This window comes from Odontomachus brunneus, unplaced genomic scaffold (genome assembly GCF_010583005.1).
Source record: "Odontomachus brunneus isolate Ranch 3 - 2012 unplaced genomic scaffold, Obru_v1 Obru_scaffold_132, whole genome shotgun sequence".
Taxonomy (NCBI): Eukaryota; Metazoa; Arthropoda; class Insecta; order Hymenoptera; family Formicidae; genus Odontomachus; species Odontomachus brunneus.
Genome location: NW_022639582.1, coordinates 248257 through 270615, shown reverse-complemented (window position 1 = coordinate 270615; position 22359 = coordinate 248257). Strand labels below are relative to the sequence as shown.

The following is a 22359-nucleotide window of genomic DNA, read 5'->3' as shown; positions in this document are numbered from 1 at the left end:
TAAATATCTGAATAAAATAATATAATATTAAATCTGTAATATATATATATATATATATGTGTGTGTGTGTGTGTGCGTGCGTGCGTGTGTTTATGTCATGCTCACGAAATTTGTTCGTAAAACCCGTGGATATTCGACAAAGGCATGCTACGGTATAATTATTGCTTTACTCATATGCCTGCGCATAGACCTTGATCTTATGCATGCTAATTTGTTAGGATTTATACGTAGCGCTGCGTTATCCGATAACAATGCATTAATCAAATGGCGATTACAATTGGTCGTTCGGCGTTTATGGAATGAGTAAAGTAGGTTAAGTTCATATATTTTGAGAATTATTTGTGACCACGTTGAGATATCTTCGTAATTTGCTGGTGTCACTTGTGTGTGTCGCTGAAGTATGAAAATACTTGTCGCATTGTTATGTTATCTCGCGTTGTCACATCAATAATAATATTACTATTATTATTACTTTATTAAGCGGTAATAGAAATTAATACAGACGTTATAATATTATACGTAATAAGTGAGTTATACTTAAGAGGACGGGGCGACAGTTTTTTCTCTTTTCTTTAGCAACAGTATAAACTGATGAAATTGTGTACGTCACTTGAATTTGACCACTATATTTGAGTAATACACTTAATTCCTCTATCTTGCGTATCACCTTTACACTGTATGACATTATTGATTGTTAAAAATAGATCGAATAATTATTTCTTGCGGGAAAAATTTCAATTTTAGAAATGCGGCGATAAATTAGACGACGTCGCGAACAAAAAGATTCGCTCGACGATTCCGATGTCCGCGATAATCGAAAGAAGGTCTGAGGTTCTCATCAAACGCTGCGATTTCATATAAAGTTTCGTAAATGGAATACTTAATAAATTATGATCCGCGATCCTTAGGCGGGGGATCGATATGATGCACCTCGCTTCTTTATTAATGCCAGCCTCTCTAGCGAATCGTTGGCTTAATCGCACGCTGACCTTACACCTTACCGGTTTCGTGAAACATGCAAGATTACCACGACAGTTCGATCAGTGTTTCGATCACCGGACGAGCATTCCGGCAAATTGGCGGATTGTAAATCACAGCACGTTCTGCACGCGTCTTGTTAAATTTATGAATCACACGCGAGCCTTCGTGATCGACGATCGATGAGAACCTTTCTCCAACGAAACAAAAGGCGACGCGATCATCGTAAAATCGACACGACAATCCGACACGCTCCTTCCTGCCGTTGTAAACAGCAACGTGGCAAGGTGTGCGCGATGCACTTGGCGTGCAGGCGGACACATTTCTACGACTGTCTGCCCATAAAATACTGGCAACACGACGATAAATTTTCGGTGGCTCTCTCTTTCGTGCACGCGCGGCCGGATGAGTCTCCTTTGTAACCAGCAAAGTTAACATTTCGAGCTCGACGGCATTCGCCGACGAAGAGACCGACGTAACGTCGCGATGCCGAGTGCGCCTGAAAAGATAACGTTGGGTCTATGCTAGACACCGAGATAACTTCTCTCGTAAGTAACACGCGAGGATATCCTCGAGGGATAAGTGTCATTTCGCGGGAGGAATAGCGCTCATTTCTTTATCTTACGTCCTGCAGTATTCATATCGAGGGAACATACATAATTAAGAACAAGTGCTAACGTTTGATTAGTTACTATGCAGAGCATTTTTCTTAAAGTAATTAAGATAAGGAGCGGGATAATTAATTACAAATAGTGAACACTCGGGAGAAATATCAGAAGTACGTGATATGGTTGCAATATCAAAGCGTTTCTCGCGTGCCGAATCATATACTGCGGATTTTTATGTTGGGACTTTTATTAGCCATGTTAGCTTGCTCTAATCGAATTGATGAAAAATTACGAATAATAACGAAGGAACGCGAGAAAAAAACGCATTGACTCTAATGATAACCTCTCTTTTTGATGTTCGCAAAATATCCGTCGTAAGAGAAGAAAAAATAATGTGAGGGAACTTTAAAAAATCAACCTTTAGAAAATCAATATGTCCTTGAAAGAGGAGGACAAAACAGCAAGCCGAGAGTTTGGGATGTATTTGAGGCTTTGCGTGCGCGTGTTCGCGAAAAGGGGTGCGGATTTAGACGAAAAAAATTTATTTCCCTTGCCTAGTTGAATGAGGAGGGAACAAGCGAGTATTTGATTCGGCGCATGTAGGTCGATTAAAATAATTGCGGTGTTCTCGTGTAATCTATATCGAACGTCAGCATGAGACGAAACTTTTTACCTGATTAATTTCACGATCGCAAGATGAACGCCGGATAAGGGTGTTTCCAAGGAAATTCTCTTTCTATTCTCCGGGAAACGCGGAAAGCGTCAACGCTATGTCCGAATTTTCCAAACTGATCGATTTCGTGTGTAATTCAACGAGGCTTGTTTAAAGCTCACTGTCGGTATATATGATAGTATATAATGGGAATAGATGCTGAGCGATAACGATGCAAAACAGAACGCTTCGAAGGATCGTTTCCGGGTGGTAGCCCAAAAGGGAATCAAGCTGTGGCGGGTTAATAAATCTGGCCGACAATGTTCGCGCAGTGACGCGACCAGGGGTAGTTAGTAGAACGTAACAGCGTCTAACCACGGCGTCTTTCGCGGCGATCGAAGTTGAGCTCAGCGAGCCAGCCAGCCAGCCAGCCAGTCAGCTCTGCTCAGATTCTCAAGGAAAGCGGTAAGGTAACCACCTTACGGTAGAGCATTTTCTGCTTTAGTGGTGGCAGCACGTAGGGGGTTACGTAGTGGGGGTACTTAGAAGGCTTAAAAGGCCTTCCGACGTCCTTGTAACACGCAGTCTTGGAATCAAACATACTTAGTATTCCGTGTAAGTGAAACGAAAGTGCGAGGAGTACTTTCGGCTCTAACCCTCTGACGGCGCATCGTTGACCGACTATACTTTTGTCGCGGTGAACTTTCGACTGATGTGCAAACAGAGATTAATTCGTCGGGAAGATACATCGTCATAGGGAAGCTTCCCCATCAGGGAAGGAGTTTGTAGACGAAGTAGAGCAAAGATCCCCACAGAAGAAAAGAAACGGTTCTCTTCCTTGAATCATCCCTTTCTTCGCTGCGACCCGGATTTGTGATTTGTGATCGTACAAGTGATTATCGATTGAAACATTATTCGCGTCACGATCAATCAAAAAACCATGAGAGGCGGAATGGGTCTCCGGATAATTATATCAATTTTATTGGCCATCTCAATATTCTCGCCGCCGATGTCTGCTGCCCTCACGACTTTCGGCAAGACCAACCCGCAGAATCAAAACCCGCCACCGCCCCCTACACCAGGTACGTGACGAACAAGTAACGAAAATTTTAAGTTAATATACGCTGAATAACTTTCTCTCTTTCTCAAAATAATTATCGAATGAAATCATGGATCATTTGTTATTTCGTTAGAATGGCTTATTTTTTATTTTAGAATAACATTAAGTATTATTATAATATGCGAATTATTTACTTGTACTTATCACACGCAATGGAAGAATGCGTTTGCACAAAATGTTTGTCCGTCGAATCAAAAAATAATCTGTTGAATCAAAAGATAATCCGTCATAATTTATAATTGTTCGGAATCAGAACATATCTCATGATATACACAGTAAAATTATCATATCTCATGATATACACAGTCGAAAAGTATTTTGAGGCAAATTTACGAGTGACAAAGATGATCTTTATATATGTAATAATCTCGTTAACTTCGTTCGTTGACTTTATACTGAATGAAAATGCTATTTGATTTTATCAATTATTTCTTTTGTATTACTGCGAAATATGGATTACTTAAAATTATTATGGAATTTCAATTTAAACATGCTCCATAGAATTAAACTTGATGTTATTATTTTATTCCAAGTAGATAATATTGTGTTTTATTAGTAGATTTTTGTGTACAACGGAATGCCATGTCCAATAACATTATATATTACGAAATATCATTTCGGTATTTATAAAAATATATTAAATAATTAGTCGCGACATCTCTATTCAAAACTAGAAATAAAAATCTGACGTCGGAGCATCAAGGTTAAACTGAAATGTAGATGAATACTAATGTTCTGTTGAATGTCAAAGTTCTAATTCGCATGACTTTTGACTCTTATTATCCGCAGTTATTCACGCTCCTTTGCACGACTGAGCTTGTAAGTTTCGCTCTGTGGAACATTATGCTTCTATAATAGTTTGTACTATAATCAAGCGTTAATAAAAAAAAGGAGAAAAAAAGAACAGCTGCCTAATATGGTTAAATCAAATTATAACGCACTTTGGATATCAATTTTGCTGTCAATTTGCAAATATAAGTTTTAATGACTTGCCGAGACGATACTACGTGCATTTTCTGCGGAGCGAAAACGAGAAGGCAAACTATCTGAAGATAGAATAAAACATAGAGTGGCGCTTCAAAATAACGAATAATATTTACAATCGCAGTTGGAAAAGCTCGAGAATGCAAGATGCACAGCGATTGTATCGGAATTCAAAACACCTCGTGTATGTCGGATTCCCAGAATGGAAGAACTCGATGTCTTTGCGGCGATTATTCGCCGCCAGTCAACGGTGCCTGCACTAATAAATTCAAAGGTAATGGAATGTTTTATCAATGTTACTTCCCGACTGGTTGCTTTAGCTCGTTGTAACTGAAATACGAACGCGACAGTGGAAAATTAATTACGATACGATTGGCTTCATAGCGTAGAGTGTAGAGCGTCTCAGAACAATTGAAAACTATCTTAGCGGTGTAAACTTTGATGAATTCAAAGAGACGAGAAATTAATCAAGAATCTATTTTTGAAGTATTTTCCGATAGGACTCTTTAACGTGTCATATGTGTTATCGTTCGTTATTTAATTTCTCGTGCACCTGTTCGACCATAATACTCTTGATAAACGCTTGGCACACCTTCATCCGTTACACCTATCACTTTAATCCTGCGGATTAGTCGAGCTTCCAATGGGATGACTTTAACCCAGAGTCGGTACTGAGATTTGCATATACTTACGTGCTGTATTGCAATATGTGAACATATGACGGTATTCGTAGGCAGTCTATGGTTATCTATGCAAATTGGAACGGGTAAAGAGTACCGCCCCGACCTTCCTTTCGCTCTGTACCGATACAACCCGTTTTCCTGCTCGCGCTCCCCGCACGGCAGGAAAAACCACGAAAGTAGAACGACAAAAGTAAAGCTGACACGTTTTTTGCAGACTGCGCGCATTGAACGTGTGCTTATTATAACGTTTCGCAAATTATGAGACGTACTCGTCGAGTTAAATCCATGAAGACGTTTCTCTGTTTCCGTGGCTTTCGTATTAAACGGCGATAAATCATCGATGAGAACGGGAACGAACCACGACCGTGCCTGGCACGATGCAGTTGAAATGTTGAACCGAATCTTTGAACTTTGGAAAGCGTATAACGTGTAGTCGAGCGATTTGTAGTTCGATACGTAATATTAGAGGCTCGCAAAGCCGCTCCGGAAACTCGGTAATTTCGCTTGATTAGATGATCACTATGCATGTTTCCCTTTTGATTTTCGGCGGAGTTGCCGATGATTGCCTCGAACGTTTTAGGTACAATTAGCCACGAATCGATCGCCGCTTAAGAATTATGTCGGAAACGTGCTCGCGCGAATACACGTCGCTCGAGAAATTAAACGTTGAGTTGAGGATTCAGCGCGGCGCCTTTTATCAGAATTAAAAATTGCGCTTACGTGCATCGTAAATCTGACAAATAGCCGAGCTCTTCGAAAGATTCTCTAACAAAATAAATCTTTAGAAATCTTAGTTTATTGTTTATCGATAACTATTTACTCCGTACATTTTTCGATTACCTTCAAAATTGCGCGTCCTTTTTTCAGCACTTCATGTGTCCTGCAATGACGATACAGAATGCATAGATGACGCTCACTGTGTTCAACACAACACTACTTTGGGAAAACGCTGTTACTGTCAAGATGGATTCTACGAAGAATCCAAAATGTTTTGCAACGGTGAGTTCCGCTTTCTAGTATTCCCGTTAAAATAATTTGAATTAATAAATGCAACTGAACTGTTGCAGCGTTTGAAAAGAAATTTTACTAAAAGTGAAACAGAATTAAAAAGTAATTGTAAAGTGTCAAATCATAAAGAAATCATAAAGTCTATTGAAATAATTTCAATAGTGTTATCATGCATTTAAATATTAAACATTTATTATTTAATTAAGATTAATTTATAATTAAGATTTGATTATTTTATATTTAGTTACTATGCAACATTTAATATTCAGATTCGAGACAAATATTTATTACATTTTCTGCCTTTTCTGAAGAAAGAGGAAAATTATTTCAATTCGTGTGAAAAAAATGGAAGAAACCGGATAATTTACGCATCAAGTGTCACTTATCGGACAATGTGAATTGAACTATAGATCGAATCTCCAAATTTTAAAATTTGTAGTTCGATATTATGTAATATTAGAGGCGTAATTGGCATACATAGTTAAAAAAAAGTAGGATGATGTAACAATATCGTAGTTGCCTGGAGATTCATAATATGAACCATAAGAAAATCTGCCGTGACAAATATAGTGTTATGGATGTTCCTTGTAAAATAAACAGCGAGATAATAGGGTGTAGTTTTTGATGCCTTGGCAAAATACATCAAAAATACATCATCATCTCAAGACATGTTTACGTCCTTCCTAGGTTGCTCATCAATCTTCACGTTGTACACGACGACTCTTCTGGCTGGTTCGCTGGTGCTAGGAAAACTTAACTATATCTAAATCTCTCTGCGATATATTTCAAAACAATATCTCGACAATTCCTAAATTCATACAAAGGCACACGATAGAAAACGATCATTTATAAAAGTGTCAACGTTTCCGTTAATTTGACGAAAGCGTTTTAGCAGAACGTGTACGTTCAAATTAGAAGGTTGACGAACGTTCATGTGTCAAATAGCCACGAATTCTGACTAGATTCCGACTAAGTAATGAGTCCTAGTAATTGCGCACTTTCTCTCAGTTTTATAGATTTCTCCGTAAAACAATTTTTTTCTTAACAAAAATTTGATAAATGCCATTTTGTTTTAACGAAGACTTGCGTAAAATGTTAAGCTGCTTACATGTTTGCGGAGACTTCGAAGTCTCGTAATTGTTGGTAACATAAAAAAAAGAAGTCACCGATTTCTTCACATTAAGGCAATCGCCATCCTTCCCATTTTGCTTTTTATCTATTGTGATTTAAAACAAGTGCGTGATTTCTAGGACAGAATTTAAGATGCTTTATGTTACAAGCGTACGCGGAAAATCTCGAATTTTCTTATTCGTCTTTAATATGGAAAATTAAGATCATTTTCACATTCGATTATTTGATGGGTAATATATTCATTTGCAATAAAGAAAATGCGCCTAACATTGCAACCAAATCGCAGGGAAACATTAAAACTAAATCAAATTCCTTCTATAGGAGCTCCGAATTATTCGGTGCTTTCGTCTATCGTTAACTTTGAATCTGTATAAATAAACGATGACTCAAATAAGAAGCATCGTCAATTTTATCTTAAAGCGTACTACTAAAAGTTTGATCTGGTTACCAATTTATACGTAGCTTATATTCATGATCAAGTCGGCAAGCCGAACGTTAATTCTGAACCACCTGTATGCGAACAATTATCAATTAATTAATCCTAAATATAAGCACTGATCCTCCGTATTCATGTATATTCTCGATACATTGAGTATCTTAACGTAATTGATATTGAAGAAAAAAGAAAGTGTTACAGTCGTTGTGCAAAAAGAGTACAATTGAGGGAAATAGTTCAAATAAACATATTCCACGCAAATTTTATCTTATCGCGTGATCTATCATTTGATTACTATTACCATATCCAGATTTCCATGTTGTGTTTCACCAGAGATCATAGCATGAATACGGAAGATTAAAACAGTACGTTTACACGTTAATGCACGTAAAACTTATTGTTAGATCCATACTCTGGCTGTTTTTAAAACCTGAAATAATAGAGAGTGACGCTTTGATAGAAAATTTTTGTACATATTTAGGCATCGCGTTTCGATTGCACCAATTAATAAGAACGTTCGGATGCGCACAAACTGATATATCTAATATGATTTATTCTGATGTATTTCCCACAACATGCAGAACTTGTAAAGTAGAGAAAAAAATCTTAGAACGACATAATTCAACAGTAAATCACGTAAAATTGTCCAAATATTCCAGACTTCTAATTTTAAGGTTCAGAAACGATCAATCAATCAAGCAATCTAACTCAATGTTTTATCAAACTCAATGATCGATATCAATCTCGTCTTAATACAGTTGAACTGCAAATCGATATATGCGGTATAATACGCTTCGGTGTCGGAATAACGATCGAATTAACATATATAAAGATCTTTTCGTGAGAAATAAAATAAAATTCTGCCAATGATGCCTTAATTACTAAATGTAACTGCACATGACAAATGTAATATGTAATTATTTCTGCTGTTGTATACTTAATAGTCGTAGAAGTCTATCGCAGTGCGTGTTTAATTTAATATAAGTATCTTTTGTAAACTTTGTAATATGATATTAGTCAAGAATACTTAGAATTATTGTCCTTGCTCTAATATCGTTTCATATACTTAAATATTTTGCGCACAAATAAATCTTTGAATCTTTTCGAAATATTCACTTATTCTCATGTGTATGTTGGGGAAGGAATCACTCACAGATTGCAAATATTTAATTTATTCTTGCGCAAAGGTACATTTGCGGCAAATTATTTCTTTTTAAATACCAATTGCGTTATCGTGTTTCCCGTCTGCCCACCAAACTGAAATGTATCCGTGGGCAGTTGACTTTCCAATTCGAAATCTGCAAACAATAATTATATTTTCGCATTATTGTGTTATCGTAACTTCGCGGTGCCACGAAGTTTTCTATTAGCAAGAATGTTTGAAACGTCTTTAATGAGATTGTCAAGGAGATAGAAACGCATCTCTCTAAGTTCCTTAACGACTTAAGATAAAGGGAAATCTTTTTATAAATTATACTAACGATTCGTAAAGTGCCTCAACAATTCTTCTTTCGTCCAATTACAAGAAGTTAAAACCAGATATCCTCCTGGCGAAATAATGCGATGTATGTTTTCTACGTATGTCTGTCGCTTCGCTGCTGGATCGTCCGGGCTTAAACTAATTGCATCGTAAGTTCCTTTATCATGAACGACTTTGAAGTCACACGACAGTGTATTGTTGAGAATATCGCAGACTTCTAATTTTACATTCGACAAGTTGTTATCGTTCAGCACCATGCGGGCCAAATCCACTGCTTTCTGCGAATAATCGACTCCCGTCAAGTCTGCAAACCCTTCGTTCGCAAGTTCCACCAAAGTCATCGCGTTACCGCATCCCACGTCGATTATTTTATCGTTCTCCTTATCTAAATTTAACTTCGTGGCGATCCACCTATAGAAGATAACGTTCTGCTTTATAATCGTGATAGTTTTGCGGTTAAGATTCCCTCTCATAACTTTCATTGGTTTCACTTATCTCAAAGAAATGATGTCAATTATTATTATTCGAACAAATGGAGAATTTCAGCCAAAATTAGCATTTCCTTCTCTACTTATATTGTAGTAATTACCACGTAACATACAATGTTATTATACGTAAGCACAACGGTCTTAAGAAAATTTGCGTGACCACCTACATTTAGACAGTTAGCTTATAATGCGCTATTATTAATTTTATGATCTATCATTATCTCCAGATGTATCATAAATATGTATATACATGCATGACACAGTAATATTATGTAGTTCTGTAAAATTGCATTCTTATAATTATTATTTATAGAGAAAAAAAGAATGCAACGAACACGAAGTTGGATTCGTTACAAAACGATTAAAACAATGACGTGACGTCAAGAATTTTCCACTTTTCACCGCGGAGTAAACTTCCCCTCAACAGTCGTTCAAATAATCGCGACAGAAATCAAGAAACAATGATCGAATATTTTTGATGATCTTTTAATCGCTTATTTTAATATTTCGAATTTTCACCATTTAAGGTTTCTCTGCTTCGCATTTTGTATCACGGATTATTTTTTTACACGAAATAAATAATATACAAACAATCGTAGATGAAGAATTCAATTAGCGTGACGCGTGTGCTATCAAGCGTTTCGATACCTCACACAATTCGATACTCGCAACTCGATACCAATCACATCTGTTGCAAGTTTACGTCATTGTGGCGCAGATGGCGATGCGGCGGTTCGTATCCGAGAGGCCGTCCTGCATCGATCACGATTTCGACTTGCCAGAGGTAAGTTTCGCGCGCGAATTGTCGTCCGGAGTGTCGAGAGAGTGAGCATCGTGCGTGTGCATGAAAGTATAACGCCATGTAGTCGCTGAGAGCGAATATTTCAGCGAAACAGAGTGTCGGGACTGCCAGCTAAAACGACCCGTTTTTGTTTGTTATGGCGGTCAAAAGTTCAAATTGCAACGTCACCTCCGTCGCGTCCGAATTACCGTCGGAAGTGTCGAAAGCAACACGCTCCGCACGCTGATCGTGCCGGAATATCGTTAAACGATCGCCGAAAATCAACATCTCGCGAAATCGCCCAACGGGAGCACAAAATCCTTTATGGCGGGTCGAGCAAAACTTCATTTTCGACAGAAAGTTCGCGAGATTTCAAGTCGGACACTTCATTCTCTCGATTCACCGAAGGAGAGGTCTTCGTGTTCCTTCAGACAAAGTATCACGCAGGAGTGAATGTCGTCAAGTGTCGCTCGTTTATTGGATTACGACAGGTCGGAGTTTAATTCGAAGGAGAAATCGGTGAGTGATAGTATGAAACCACAACAGTATATTTTACGACTATCAAGTTCGCATTTTTTTTTTAAATGATAAAAAATAGTACTATAAGATAAATGTACCAGTAATCGAACATATCTCACAATTATTGAAATATCAATAATATACTTTGTATTTCTAAAAAGTATTTGGAATTTTATTAAAGAATATTCTTTACGCTAATTTGTAGTATTATTCAATGAACATTCAATCATTGAGTCGGTATTATTCGGACAATTAAGCCAATTCAATTACTGGTACAACCGATATTATATCCCGGTCGCTGACAAAAATTTTATATAAACATTAGTTTTTTATTAATAATTCAATTAGTTATTTATTAATAAAAATGCAAAACTGATCGTGCTTTCTTTCTGATAGTCGAGTCATTGTTTACCCTACTGCATTATAGATTAACTGAACAGTTAACTTATAATGCAGCAAGGTAAACATTCCAGTGACTGTTTTCATTGAACGCTCTACGCGGTCGATAACGTCAATGTTTCCCGCATTTCATAGCCTCCGAGAACTTAAATATTATTGGAGTAGGATACTCGAGAGCGACTCGACAGATGTCGCCACGAGTAACGCGCGGACTGTCCGGCGTCATCTGACAGCGTCGCGGTGTTTACGTTTCGCGGTAAAAGACCATCGATTTTCCGGGGTGTTGTTTACCCGCAGTGGAAACGCGTGCGGTTTTCACTCCTTTGCTCGCCTACCGTACGACTTTGCGCGAATTGCCTGCGCCGAACCATATCTCGCCCACGTCGCCGTGGTCGCGGAAGTTGTCGAGCTCCTGCGCGTACGCGTTCTCCCAGCTGCAAGAAGCACAGAGACGTGAAAAAAAAAGCGGCGAGTAATGCACCACGGGTGTCGCGCGATCACGGTACGTATTTACTCACAAGACGAGAGTGCCCAGTTCCGAAGGTGCCAGTTCCCCGCTCTCCTGTTCTGTCATGACTTCGTTGCGATTCTGGCGACTGACAGCTTAGAACGACAATCCGCCACGGCTTTCGCGATATGCAATGACTTGCACGCTCGGACACTGCCCTGATTGTGAAATCGGATGATCACTTCGTCGTAAATCGATCGTAGACGAAGTAATGGACGCGGTTTCGAGTCGGGATCAGACTCGACATGCGATATTTATTCGTGAACCGGCCCAACGTGAGACCACGAGGACGTGTGTTGCTTCGAAACTCGTTGGTTAGGTGGCAGCAATTGCCAAATAGTAACATCTGTGCCTTCGTGTCGTACCTAACCTCGCCGAGATACCGTGTTCATTTTTTTACTTAACGGTACTGTCGTCGTGATTGTGCAAAACGTACAGCGTTTGTGTTAACTTACACGTCACAATTTTGAAGTTCTCTTAGCTCGGACTAGCGAGTATCACTCATTTCGACATGAGTGTTAACAGCTTGTCGAACTTCTTATATCTTGGTAAGTACATAAAATTATCATTTCCACCTGACATTTAATGAATTAAGCAATTGCAACGAATGACAATAGTACGACATTGAGTAATTATAATAGTAGCATCATAAATTGCTCTGTAACAGACAACATTTTGAGAACATTAGGTGCAGTTTTCCAAAGATTGAAAAGTCAAAATTGTCAATTATCATTTATCCTTTAAAATGGCACATGACACCTCTTATTTCTCTTAGTTTCTAATCGTTATTTAATATTATGAATCTTTTAATATGAACTGCTGTTTGTAATTGTGTCTGAAAGGTACTATCATGCTGCAGTTTGCGCAATCTATCTGGTTGCAAGTGAAGTAACTTTGTCATCGTTGCTGAATTTGTGCACACTTTCATTGATCATCTAGATCTTCTCATTTAACAATTAAGTGAGGGTATGCAGGTAATACTAATATGATGTCATGCAGGACGGCGGTGTACAAAGTTGTCTGTGGCAGTACGACGTTATGCCTCCACTGCTGTGAATCCAGTAGACAGAGACAATGTGAAGCCAAAGACTGGTATAATAATGTTAAATATGGGTGGCCCTTCCCATATTACTAAGGTTCACGAGTACTTGTTAAGAATAATGACCGATCGCGATATGATCCAGCTGCCAGTTCAAAGGTTCCTTTAATTTTGTAGCACACACGACACGCAGTGCAAACGGTAGGCTGTTATCTCGGGGAGATTTCTTTTGACAGATGTATGTTGCAGTCAATTGGGACCATGGATCGCGAAACGACGTACCTCAGAGGTGCAGAGAAAGTACTTCGACATTGGTGGCGGTTCACCGATTCTGAAATGGACGAACAAGCAGGGCGAACTTTTATGCGAAAAGTTGGATAAAATTTCGCCCGAAACCGCACCGCACAAATATTACGTTGCCTTCCGATACGCGGATCCTCTCACGGAGGATACGCTCGAGAGGATACACAAGTACGGCTATCATATTTTCTTAGGCGTAATGCAACGTAAACATGTGCGACGTATAAACGGCGCGCGTTACGAGATAATTGGAATCGATTTGTGTTTTTCCTTTTTCAGCGACGGGATACAGCACGCTGTACTTTTTTCACAGTATCCACAATACAGCTGTTCGACTTCGGGCTCCAGTTTTAACGCTATATACAATTATTACAGGACTAGGTGATTATGCCTTTGTTTGTCTGTTTATTCGTTATATATAGATTTATTGAAAGTGTCGAGGAGACCGGGGCTATTTGGCCACCGAGGTAAAAGTTGGCAAAATCGATTATTTTTACTGTTCTTTAACAGATTTCAGAATCAAGCAAGCAGGAATTTCAAAGCCATCATGTTCAAAGCTTTGATATGTTTAAAAATCTTGCTTGCTTCATTTTGTAACTTGTTAGACAATACTAGAAATAACCGATTTTGTCAACTTAGCCCGATAGCTAGCTAGCTCTGATCTTTTCTACAAGTCACATATTTATTGTACAAAATATACCCAAGTTGTGTAAAACGTTTTTCGCGTTGTCCCGCGCGAGGTAGAAACGAAAAAATTAATGAAACGGAGAATGAAATGTACGAAAATAAACACACAGACACACAGAGAACAGACAGAATTACGCCTTTGCAGAGAATTACCGCGCGAGATGAAATGGAGCGTAATAGATAGATGGGCCACACATCCCCTCCTTGTAAAAACATTTGTCGAAAGAATTAAAGAGGAGCTCGCCCACTTTCCTAGCGAGAAAAGGGACGACGTCATAATTCTATTTTCAGCTCATTCTTTGCCGCTGAAGGTTGTCATTCTTAAATTAACGTATCTTTAATTTTTTAATTAGAGTTTCATCTGATTTTTCTGCAATCACTTTAGGTTGTTAATAGAGGAGATTCATATCCCGCGGAGGTCGGAGCTACGGTGGCATTAGTAATGCAGGAATTAAATTACTGCAATCCGTACAGCTTGGTGTGGCAATCGAAGGTATACACACACATTGCCGTAAATAAATGTATTTCAAGATTTAATGATATTCATCGACCTGGTGAAGGAAATAGCACGTTATTTTTGTCGCGCGTTATATATTTTGTGATATGCATATTCAGGTCGGGCCTATGCCATGGTTAGGACCTTTTACCGACGAAGCGCTCAAGGGCTACGTTAGACAAGGCAAGAAAAATTTCATTCTGGTACCGATCGCATTTGTAAACGAACATATTGAAACTCTTCACGAACTGGATATAGAGTACTGTCAGGAGCTCGCCGAAAAAGTAAGAACTGCTGGCAAACTTTCGCTGTCTGTTTTCCCTGAGAAACGCAAATGTCATTTTGGATTTCTTTCCAGCTTGGTATCGAGAAAATACGAAGGGCAGCGGCGCCCAATGTTCATCCTTTGTTCATCGACGCTTTGGCGGACATTGTAGTGTCCCGCCTGAAATCGAAGCAAGCTATAAATCCGAAATTTTTGACGCGATGTCCTCATTGTGTAAATTTAAATTGCGACGCCAGCAAAAGTTGGTACGCTAAAATCTGTGGAATTTAGCGATAACTTTTCTTTATTACTTATTGTATATGACCCTGTTAGAAATGTTATGTGATAGCGTGTTTATCATTACACGTGTATTACATTTGGAAGAATGTGAGCAAGTTTTATGAGCAGGAAAACGAACAAGTTCTATGAGAAACATATATATGTACTGCATTTATGAAAGTTGTACAATAATATCGAATAAACTGTAACGTACTTGTTTTATTTTACAAGTCCCCAGCGGATCCTCTTTACAGAATCAACAATTAAAACGCGATTTTTTTGTGAAGAATTATTTACATGTTCACATATAATTGTTGCAATTGTTCGTATGTACGTTTTTCCGTTTCCGGTATAAAGTCCAGGATGACTGAGACAGTATTGCCGACTCCCTTTTCGAATAAATACAATATCTAGCTTTTGTCTATAATATCTATAGTTTCCTATAATGAGTCTTCGTTTATTCAGTACATTCTGCCCGCTCACTCAGCGCATTTCCACCTTTTTCGCGATGTTAAACCACGATTACATCAGGTGCATCGGCAATCTCGATGTTACACTTCCCCTCTGCTTGCTTACCGGCTTTGTCTCGCGGCAATGTCGCGGCAATCAGAGCGTAATAATCGCGCCGTTGCTTCGGAAAAACAGCAATTGTGCACCGTGTGCGAAACGAGCAGCATTAATTATAATCGTACAGTTGTCTATAAAATACCCGCAGGCTATACGTGTTTCTACACTGTGTTTCCGGAATACGTGACAGTTTATTGTGATCACGCACATAAACGATTTTATTAAGTAAATCGGATAAAATAATAACAATAATAATAATACGCAGATTCTCAAGAAACACAGTTTGTTCACCTCGATTATTACATTTCCCTGTAAAATGAGACATGAGGAAAATACGAATTTTCTGCCATTCGTATTTTTATCAATTGCATTTATCGTTACAAGTGATTGGCATAAAAATATTGATTAATTAACATGAATCAACGTTAACATTTCTCCCTTAACTTTACTGTTACGATTCGACTTTATTTTCTAAATTAACTGTAGATAGTTTCTCATTAATTAATTAGTTTTTGATGTTTATTAATTACTCACTTTTATCGTGCGCATTTTATTAGGCGATATATATAGCGAATATCGTAAACTTTCCAATAATCTGTAAATTATTTTGCCGCGAGTCAATTTCCAACGTTATCAGTCCACAGTAGAGATTTTCCGTCAATCTTTTTCGTAGTTTCGAGCACAAATATCAAATACTATTGATATTTGTGCAAATATATAAATATCTCGGCTTCATTCACCCGTAACGGCACAGAGATCAAACAGTCTGTATTAAAATATTTGCAGTTAACCGCGAACGATGTGACGTGGCGGAGTAAAGTTTAAGTTGCATCAGAAAATCGTTCGGATTAACGATGCATTAGCGTGATCGCTTTCGTTCCTTTGCCTTTTTTAAATTAAACTTTTATCTATGCACGCAAAATTACTGCTATTATGTATTGCCGAATTACTGCTATTACGTATTGCAAAATTGCTGCTACTACGTATTGCGCTGTATTATTGATATTGATATAGAAATTTATCATTTTATTTCTCGGGGTTTTCAAGTATTCGGAACAGAATAAATAATTTGAGTAGACGCGAAGTAAATATCGTTAGAAGGAGAAGGTAGTATATAACATTTTTTTAAAATAAAGATAAAACAACTCTCCTAGGAAACGTCCTCGCCTTCATTGCGAATTATTCGTTCCGCGTCGCCAGACACGATATATCGCTCATACATGTATATCCCGTATACATTATTTATTTAATGTTTCACCGATAGTGGTAAGCGCCTCGATATCTTCGCTCAGCCCTTTTCGCGACAGTCGAGAAAGCGCGGACGTCGTCCCGTGCGTTTTATTCGCTCGACTCGTGCGAGCAAGAGAACCCGACACGGTATTACGGTTTAAGCTTCCCTCAGCACACGCCTCTCCTACAACGGCCCTTCGATTTCTTTGCAGGTTCCTTACGAGGGGTTTATCCCAGCGACAGCGTCGCCGTCGTCGTCGTCGTCGCGGTCGTCGACGTCGGAGTGCCGCCTCTGCCGCGCTCCTCGAGGTATCGAACGTGAGCGGCGCGGCGCTGCCTGCTGCGCCGGGTATATAAATGCGCGGCGCCGGCGGGCGCGCTCAGTATGTGTCATGCATTGCGAGTGCAAGCGTCGTCTGTGATGGCGGCCCGAGTGCGGTTGAAGATGCCGCGCCGCCGTTGCTGCACCACCGCCGGCGTGTCGTCGCTCGCCGTTCTGCTCGCGATGTGCGCTGTGAATCTCGTGAATGGGATGTTCGAGCACCGCCACTGCGACCACCAGCATCCGCGGGCGCACGAGGTAAGTGGCCTGGTGATGCGCCGCGAAGGGCGCGATTCTAACCTCTCTTCGTTCTCTCTCGCTCGGTTTCACAGCCTTTCGAACGGTCTCTTCCGTGTCCGTCCCGTATTCTTCCGCTCCGTAGCGAGAACGTCGGGACGCGTTGCGTTCACGCTCGGTCCCACCGTCTGTCTCTCCGGTTCGTTTCCGAGTCACCGATACCCTCGGCGCCCACGCGACAGCATTTCTCTCCTCTTCGTCTCTTTCTTCGCCGGAAAAGTTCTCATCTCGTCGTAGGGAACGAGCGGAGTTCAGCTCCTGTCAATTCGCGTCGCACGTGTTCCTTCCATCTCACTCGCGCGCATTGCGTGGCAACGACCGCGCGCACATCTTCGCTATTTACCGCGCGTAACTCCGACTGTCAAGCGTTCCCTCGGTACGTGCGTGTTCGCCGGAATATCTCGTAATGTTTCTCAATGTTGATAGCGATAGCAGTAATTATTACGAGCTCACTTTGTTCCGCGAGTTTTAATTGTAATTGCGCATCTCGCTGACGTGAAATCGCCGTACGATTCGAATGCGAGGACGTTTCACCGCGATCGAGACGCGTGTGTATTTTTCACTCATGTACCTCTCCGTTATGATCTTGTACCGTTCAAAAGGAAGACTTCAGTGAGAGTGTTTCCATGCGCGCCAGGGGGAGGGGGAAACACGTGTTTTCGGAGCAGACACGTGCTGCTGCGGGATGTCTCGCACTGACCTTTACAGCTCGCGCGTCGCGTTTTGTGAACTCGGCCTCGTTAACGTTTCGGTTGTCGTGTTAGTCGCTAGCGTTTCAAATATATTTTGAGGAATTATCTAAATATACGTTTCATTAATATGTTGATGATGTATAAAATTTGAAAGACACATTTATACCGTACAATTTGCCGTTTAAATACACACGATACTGGAGAGACGACGGCGCTAGCGTAATTTAGGAACAATACAAACATTTCATTGATTAAAACAATCGATGAGAAGTGTTATCTGAAATTTATTTATACTGTTAAATGTTTTGTGACCATTCAATCATTTCGCTGATGTGATTACCACCTATCTCATTAAAGCACCGTCACATTTGCCATAATATATATTCTTCGGAGTGCACCGCATTATTGCGTAGAACGAATTTTATCGTTAACCGTTGCTGTTCGATGAATAATTTATAATATTGTGGCAATTATATCATCGTCGAATATTAATTGCGATATTAGTTCTAAATATCAATTGTCATGCAACAGTTACAGCGTGAATTCTACCGTGTTATAGATTCACGTGTGTGACCCATTATATGGTACTATCACCGATTAAAAACGCGACTTGAAAATAAAACAATTAACAATATAAATACAGCTTTCTGCCTTTGTTCGTTTAACTGTATTGTGAAATTGCATTTTATAATCGAATATGTCTGTAGCGTATTGAGAGAATTTTAATAGGAGAAAGAGAGAGAAAGACAGACAGAGAGAGAGAGAGAGAGAGATTTGGTCACAGTAATATATTTAATATTAAAAGTTGAAAACTTGCAGAAAAAGAACAAAATCTCTCGTCAAATTTTAATTGGGAAAGTATTGACTTCGCCTTGATTAAAGAATCGATGAATGGAAGGAAGGGTAAAAGTGATGGGACACGTTGCATGAAGAAGTTTGTATCGTTTATTGGACATCGCCGTACTTTTGCGTAGATTAATTTCGTCCTTTGAGCGCGAGTTATTTTTTGCATGGCTGAAAACAATCGGCGAGTACGACAGAAGTTTTGAAATCGCGGACAGACCGGCCGTTCTTTCTATCTCGGCTTCTCTTTGCTTCCGAAAAGGCAGACTCAATTTGCAGGACTGAAACGGCCGGTGTAGAGGTGGTGATTCTCGATTCACGGGACGAAGTAACTCGATTGACGTTTCGCTCGATCAAATTTGACGATTTCCGTGGGAAATCGCCGACTGTAGCTGCGAAGGGTCCTTAGAAAGCGCGATGTTCCTTAATCTGTAGCTCATTAACGCGAATGCGGCAAAAAGGAATTTTTCCTCCGCGACGGGAAACGAGAAACAAGTTTCTTCCGACTCTGTCTCACATATATTCTGCATTATGGAACTTTTACGGAAACGGAATTTCCAAGTGAGGTCGGCCGTAGTGTGTGTATTTTGTACTTTAAATTTATTTCATACGACATAGTCACTTATTAATCAATAATATCACTCATGTCGCTTCGAGAGTAGCAAATCTGGGACGTTTGCTCGCGGCGTTTCAGTTGACTTTCTTGACCTCATAAATATTTTTTCCATCTCGATGTAGAATTTGCGGATGAAAATTAGAATATTCCTATGCGACGGTGAGTGTTATATCCACCCGCGACTTCAGAGTTTCGCGGTTCTATTGTTAAAATCCGTCCGTGTGAGTTGGTTTGGAGATATGCAAGAATAATTTAACTTACATGAAGTACGTTACGTAAAAAATGAAGGTGAAAAGTACAGATAGCACTTCGAAGTGTAATCGTTCAACAAATCAAACAAGTCAATGTTCAACAATTCAACGTTCAACAAGTCAATGTTTTTCTCTTTAATCAAATTCATTAAAGTCATTAAATTTAACAATGTTTTTCTCTTTAAAGGAAATCCTTTCTTTAATTCATTAAAGCTTAACCCCTAAAAAAATAGATAAAAAAGACGTGAGTAGTATAAAAAATGATGCAACTAGTAAAAATTAAAAATTGTTTTGTAATTAATTTTAGATTTCCATAAGGTTTGGATCTTTTTTTATGTATGAAAGACGTATGGACTACTCATTGGTAAAAAAAAAAAAAAAAAAAATACTCCTAATTTTTTTCAACAAAAAAGTCATAATTTTGCTGGTTGGATCATTTTTGCATAACTATGGCCAATTCAGATATCATTCCACGCGGAAACGATAAAAAAGAGTTGTCTCGTTTTTGATCACTAAAAATGGAAAATACGCGATGCGGTTGCAAGTTGCGATTTTGGCTCGCCAATGATTTTGGTTCCCTTGTGAAAAATCTATATGTGGAACGAGCAGGCTTCGTGTCGTCCCTATCATCGTCCGCTCTTACGACGGACAATTTCGCGCGCGCAGGATCGTCGATCGATTAACTTTTCCCTCCGGTCGTAGTTGGAATTTCCGTTTGCTGTAATTCGTTAGCGCTACAAACTGCCGTATCTAACGGCGTTAGCCGTTAGCGGCGAACAAGCCGCTCCTGGCCGAGATATATACATACCGGTGGTGTACGTGAGTGTATTCGCTTTAAGGATCGTTCCAAAGAGAATTTGAATGCGAATAAAAGTTTACGGTCGACGTGGCCACGTCGAACTAGCTCGCGCATGCCCGCGCTCACCGCCTTATGACATTTTGCGCCGGCGGCGCGCATTCGAGAGGCTAACTTTCCTACTCGACGATCCTCTCCGCCGTCGCCACGTGCCACGGTTTTCGTACTCTCCTTAGTAGGAACGTAATTCACATTTCGATAGGATCGCGCCCTTATCCCGGACGGGCCGCGGCGCATAAACGAGCCGCGGTAGAATTATGCGTCCTCGCCGCTGGCGTCCCGCCAGCTGTTTACCGGCTACTTTTTCTTCGCCGTCGATCCAATAATACGCGAAAGTCGGGACATTTCTCCGCGCAAATCGGTTTTACACGTAGCACGAATTTATTCTCTCCCGCCAGAGCGAGAGAGACGTCTTGGACGCCGCGATCGCTCCTCTTCTTCTTCTCGTCACGCGCGAACCATGTGACAATTTATAAGGAGCACTTCTCCTTAAAAGCGATTTTAATCTCGAAATCGTGCGGTAGGAATTAATTTGACACCAAATAAAGTAACGAGCGGTAAGAACGAATTAGATTCGGAGCCGTCGCGTTAGGATTTAAATCTGTTCTCGGCGCGACGAGATTGCACTCGTAATATCTATAAAGGGGATAATTATACGTAATACTTGGTAATTCGTTTTTGCCGCGAAGAGAAGAGGAGGAGCTGACGCGCGAGTGTCGAGTTTTTCCATTACGATTATCCTCGTAATTTTCTGCGGCAGCGAGAAGAGCGTCGCGGAGTGTCAAGTTTTCATTACGATTATCGGAAACGCTTTGCGCTCTCTTTTTCTATCTCTCTTTCTTTCTCTCTCTCTCTCTCTCTCTCTCTCTCTCACATTTACTCTCTCTCTCTCTCTCTCTCTTTCTTTCTCGCTCAGTCTCGCGGATCTCGAGTAAAAGTAAAACGAAGGTCGCGCGATTTCGAATTAGGAAAAAAACTTTCTGAGTGCTTCAATGAAAGTGTACGCGAATGGAATTTCGCTGGCGCGCATACATAGGCACACGCATACGCCGACACGCACACGCGCTCGCTCGCTCGGTTTCGCAGTTCGATATCTCTCTCTCTCTCTCTCTCTGTCTCTCTCTGTCCGACTCAGATTTATTTACGAAGCGGCCGGCTGAAACCTCGTGCAGGAAGGTTATTAAGAAACTCGATTCCCATCGAAGTTTATGGGTTTCGTGAAACGTCGGCGACGAGGAGAGGACGTCGACGGTGCAGCCGAAATACGCGACAACGAGGGGCTCAAGTGGGAGAACATATCGTGAAAACCGGACACGCGAGCTCTATCGTATCACATTTTTTCAACTTGAATCCCGCAGCTCGGATCGATCGGTCGACCGTGTGCTCGTAATACTAGTCCGCGTTGACAAATTACACGACAGTCCATAGAAACGGCTACATATTATCGATGCTGATACATTTTCACATCCGACGAATCGGTATTTACGTATGCCTCGTTCGAGGAAATTCCATTTCGTAAGCACACATTTACTTTTCCTCGATGAAATACTCGTCGAAATCTTCCGTGCGAATTTAGAGGGGGAGAAAGAGAAAGAAAGAAAGAGAGATCGATATTTATTTAATTCTCGTCGTAAAACGTGAGCGTGCTGCGAAATTTTAATGTGCTACGCTGAGGTATTCGTAGGAATTAGCGATTATTGATCAAGTAAGATCTCGCTAATTCTCGTTCTACTTTCCTCTAAAATAATACGGTTAATCGCTACGAGTTTACTTGTTAACTGTATTCCTTTTTCTTTCCCGAGAGAGAGAGAGAGAGAGAGAGAGAGAGAGAGAGAGAGAGAGAG

At 40.0% G+C, this 22359-nt stretch overlaps 4 protein-coding genes across 5 annotated transcripts in view; 3 read left to right on the top strand and 1 right to left on the bottom strand.

Annotated features, from left to right (window-relative positions):
* Positions 1-80: 80 nt before the first annotated feature.
* Positions 81-8711, top strand: LOC116850044. Its single transcript, XM_032827839.1, has 4 exons — positions 81-3320; positions 4467-4616; positions 5893-6024; positions 6721-8711. Exons 1-4 carry the CDS (start codon positions 3179-3181, stop codon positions 6798-6800), a joined length of 504 nt encoding a protein of 167 aa, XP_032683730.1. The 5' UTR covers positions 81-3178; the 3' UTR covers positions 6801-8711.
* A 48-nt stretch (positions 8712-8759) lies between these two features.
* LOC116850043 (EEF1A lysine methyltransferase 2) lies at positions 8760-11936 on the bottom strand. Of its 2 annotated transcripts, XM_032827837.1 has the most exons (4): positions 11786-11936; positions 11603-11701; positions 9082-9491; positions 8760-8898 (listed from the first exon to the last, which is right to left on the bottom strand). In XM_032827837.1, the coding sequence occupies exons 1-4, from the start codon at positions 11839-11841 to the stop codon at positions 8804-8806; spliced, it is 660 nt and encodes a 219-aa protein (XP_032683728.1). In that variant the 5' UTR covers positions 11842-11936; the 3' UTR covers positions 8760-8803. The 2 variants fall into 2 exon arrangements, with proteins under 2 accessions (XP_032683728.1, XP_032683729.1); XM_032827838.1 differs by lacking the exon at positions 11786-11936 and having other exon boundaries at positions 11559-11686.
* LOC116850045 (leishmanolysin-like peptidase) overlaps positions 11636-22359 on the top strand; it is a 158012-nt gene continuing 147288 nt past the window's right edge. Inside the window, exons 1-2 of the mRNA XM_032827840.1 lie at positions 11636-11769; positions 16851-17218. Of these exons, the coding sequence (XP_032683731.1) occupies positions 17024-17218 (195 nt within the window). The 5' untranslated portion in view covers positions 11636-11769; positions 16851-17023. The remainder of the gene's footprint in view (positions 11770-16850; positions 17219-22359) is intronic.
* Positions 12091-15074, top strand: LOC116850040 (ferrochelatase, mitochondrial). The gene is made up of 8 exons (XM_032827833.1): positions 12091-12323; positions 12775-12973; positions 13064-13285; positions 13394-13495; positions 13947-14112; positions 14187-14294; positions 14417-14581; positions 14656-15074. The coding sequence occupies exons 1-8, from the start codon at positions 12287-12289 to the stop codon at positions 14851-14853; spliced, it is 1197 nt and encodes a 398-aa protein (XP_032683724.1). The 5' UTR covers positions 12091-12286; the 3' UTR covers positions 14854-15074.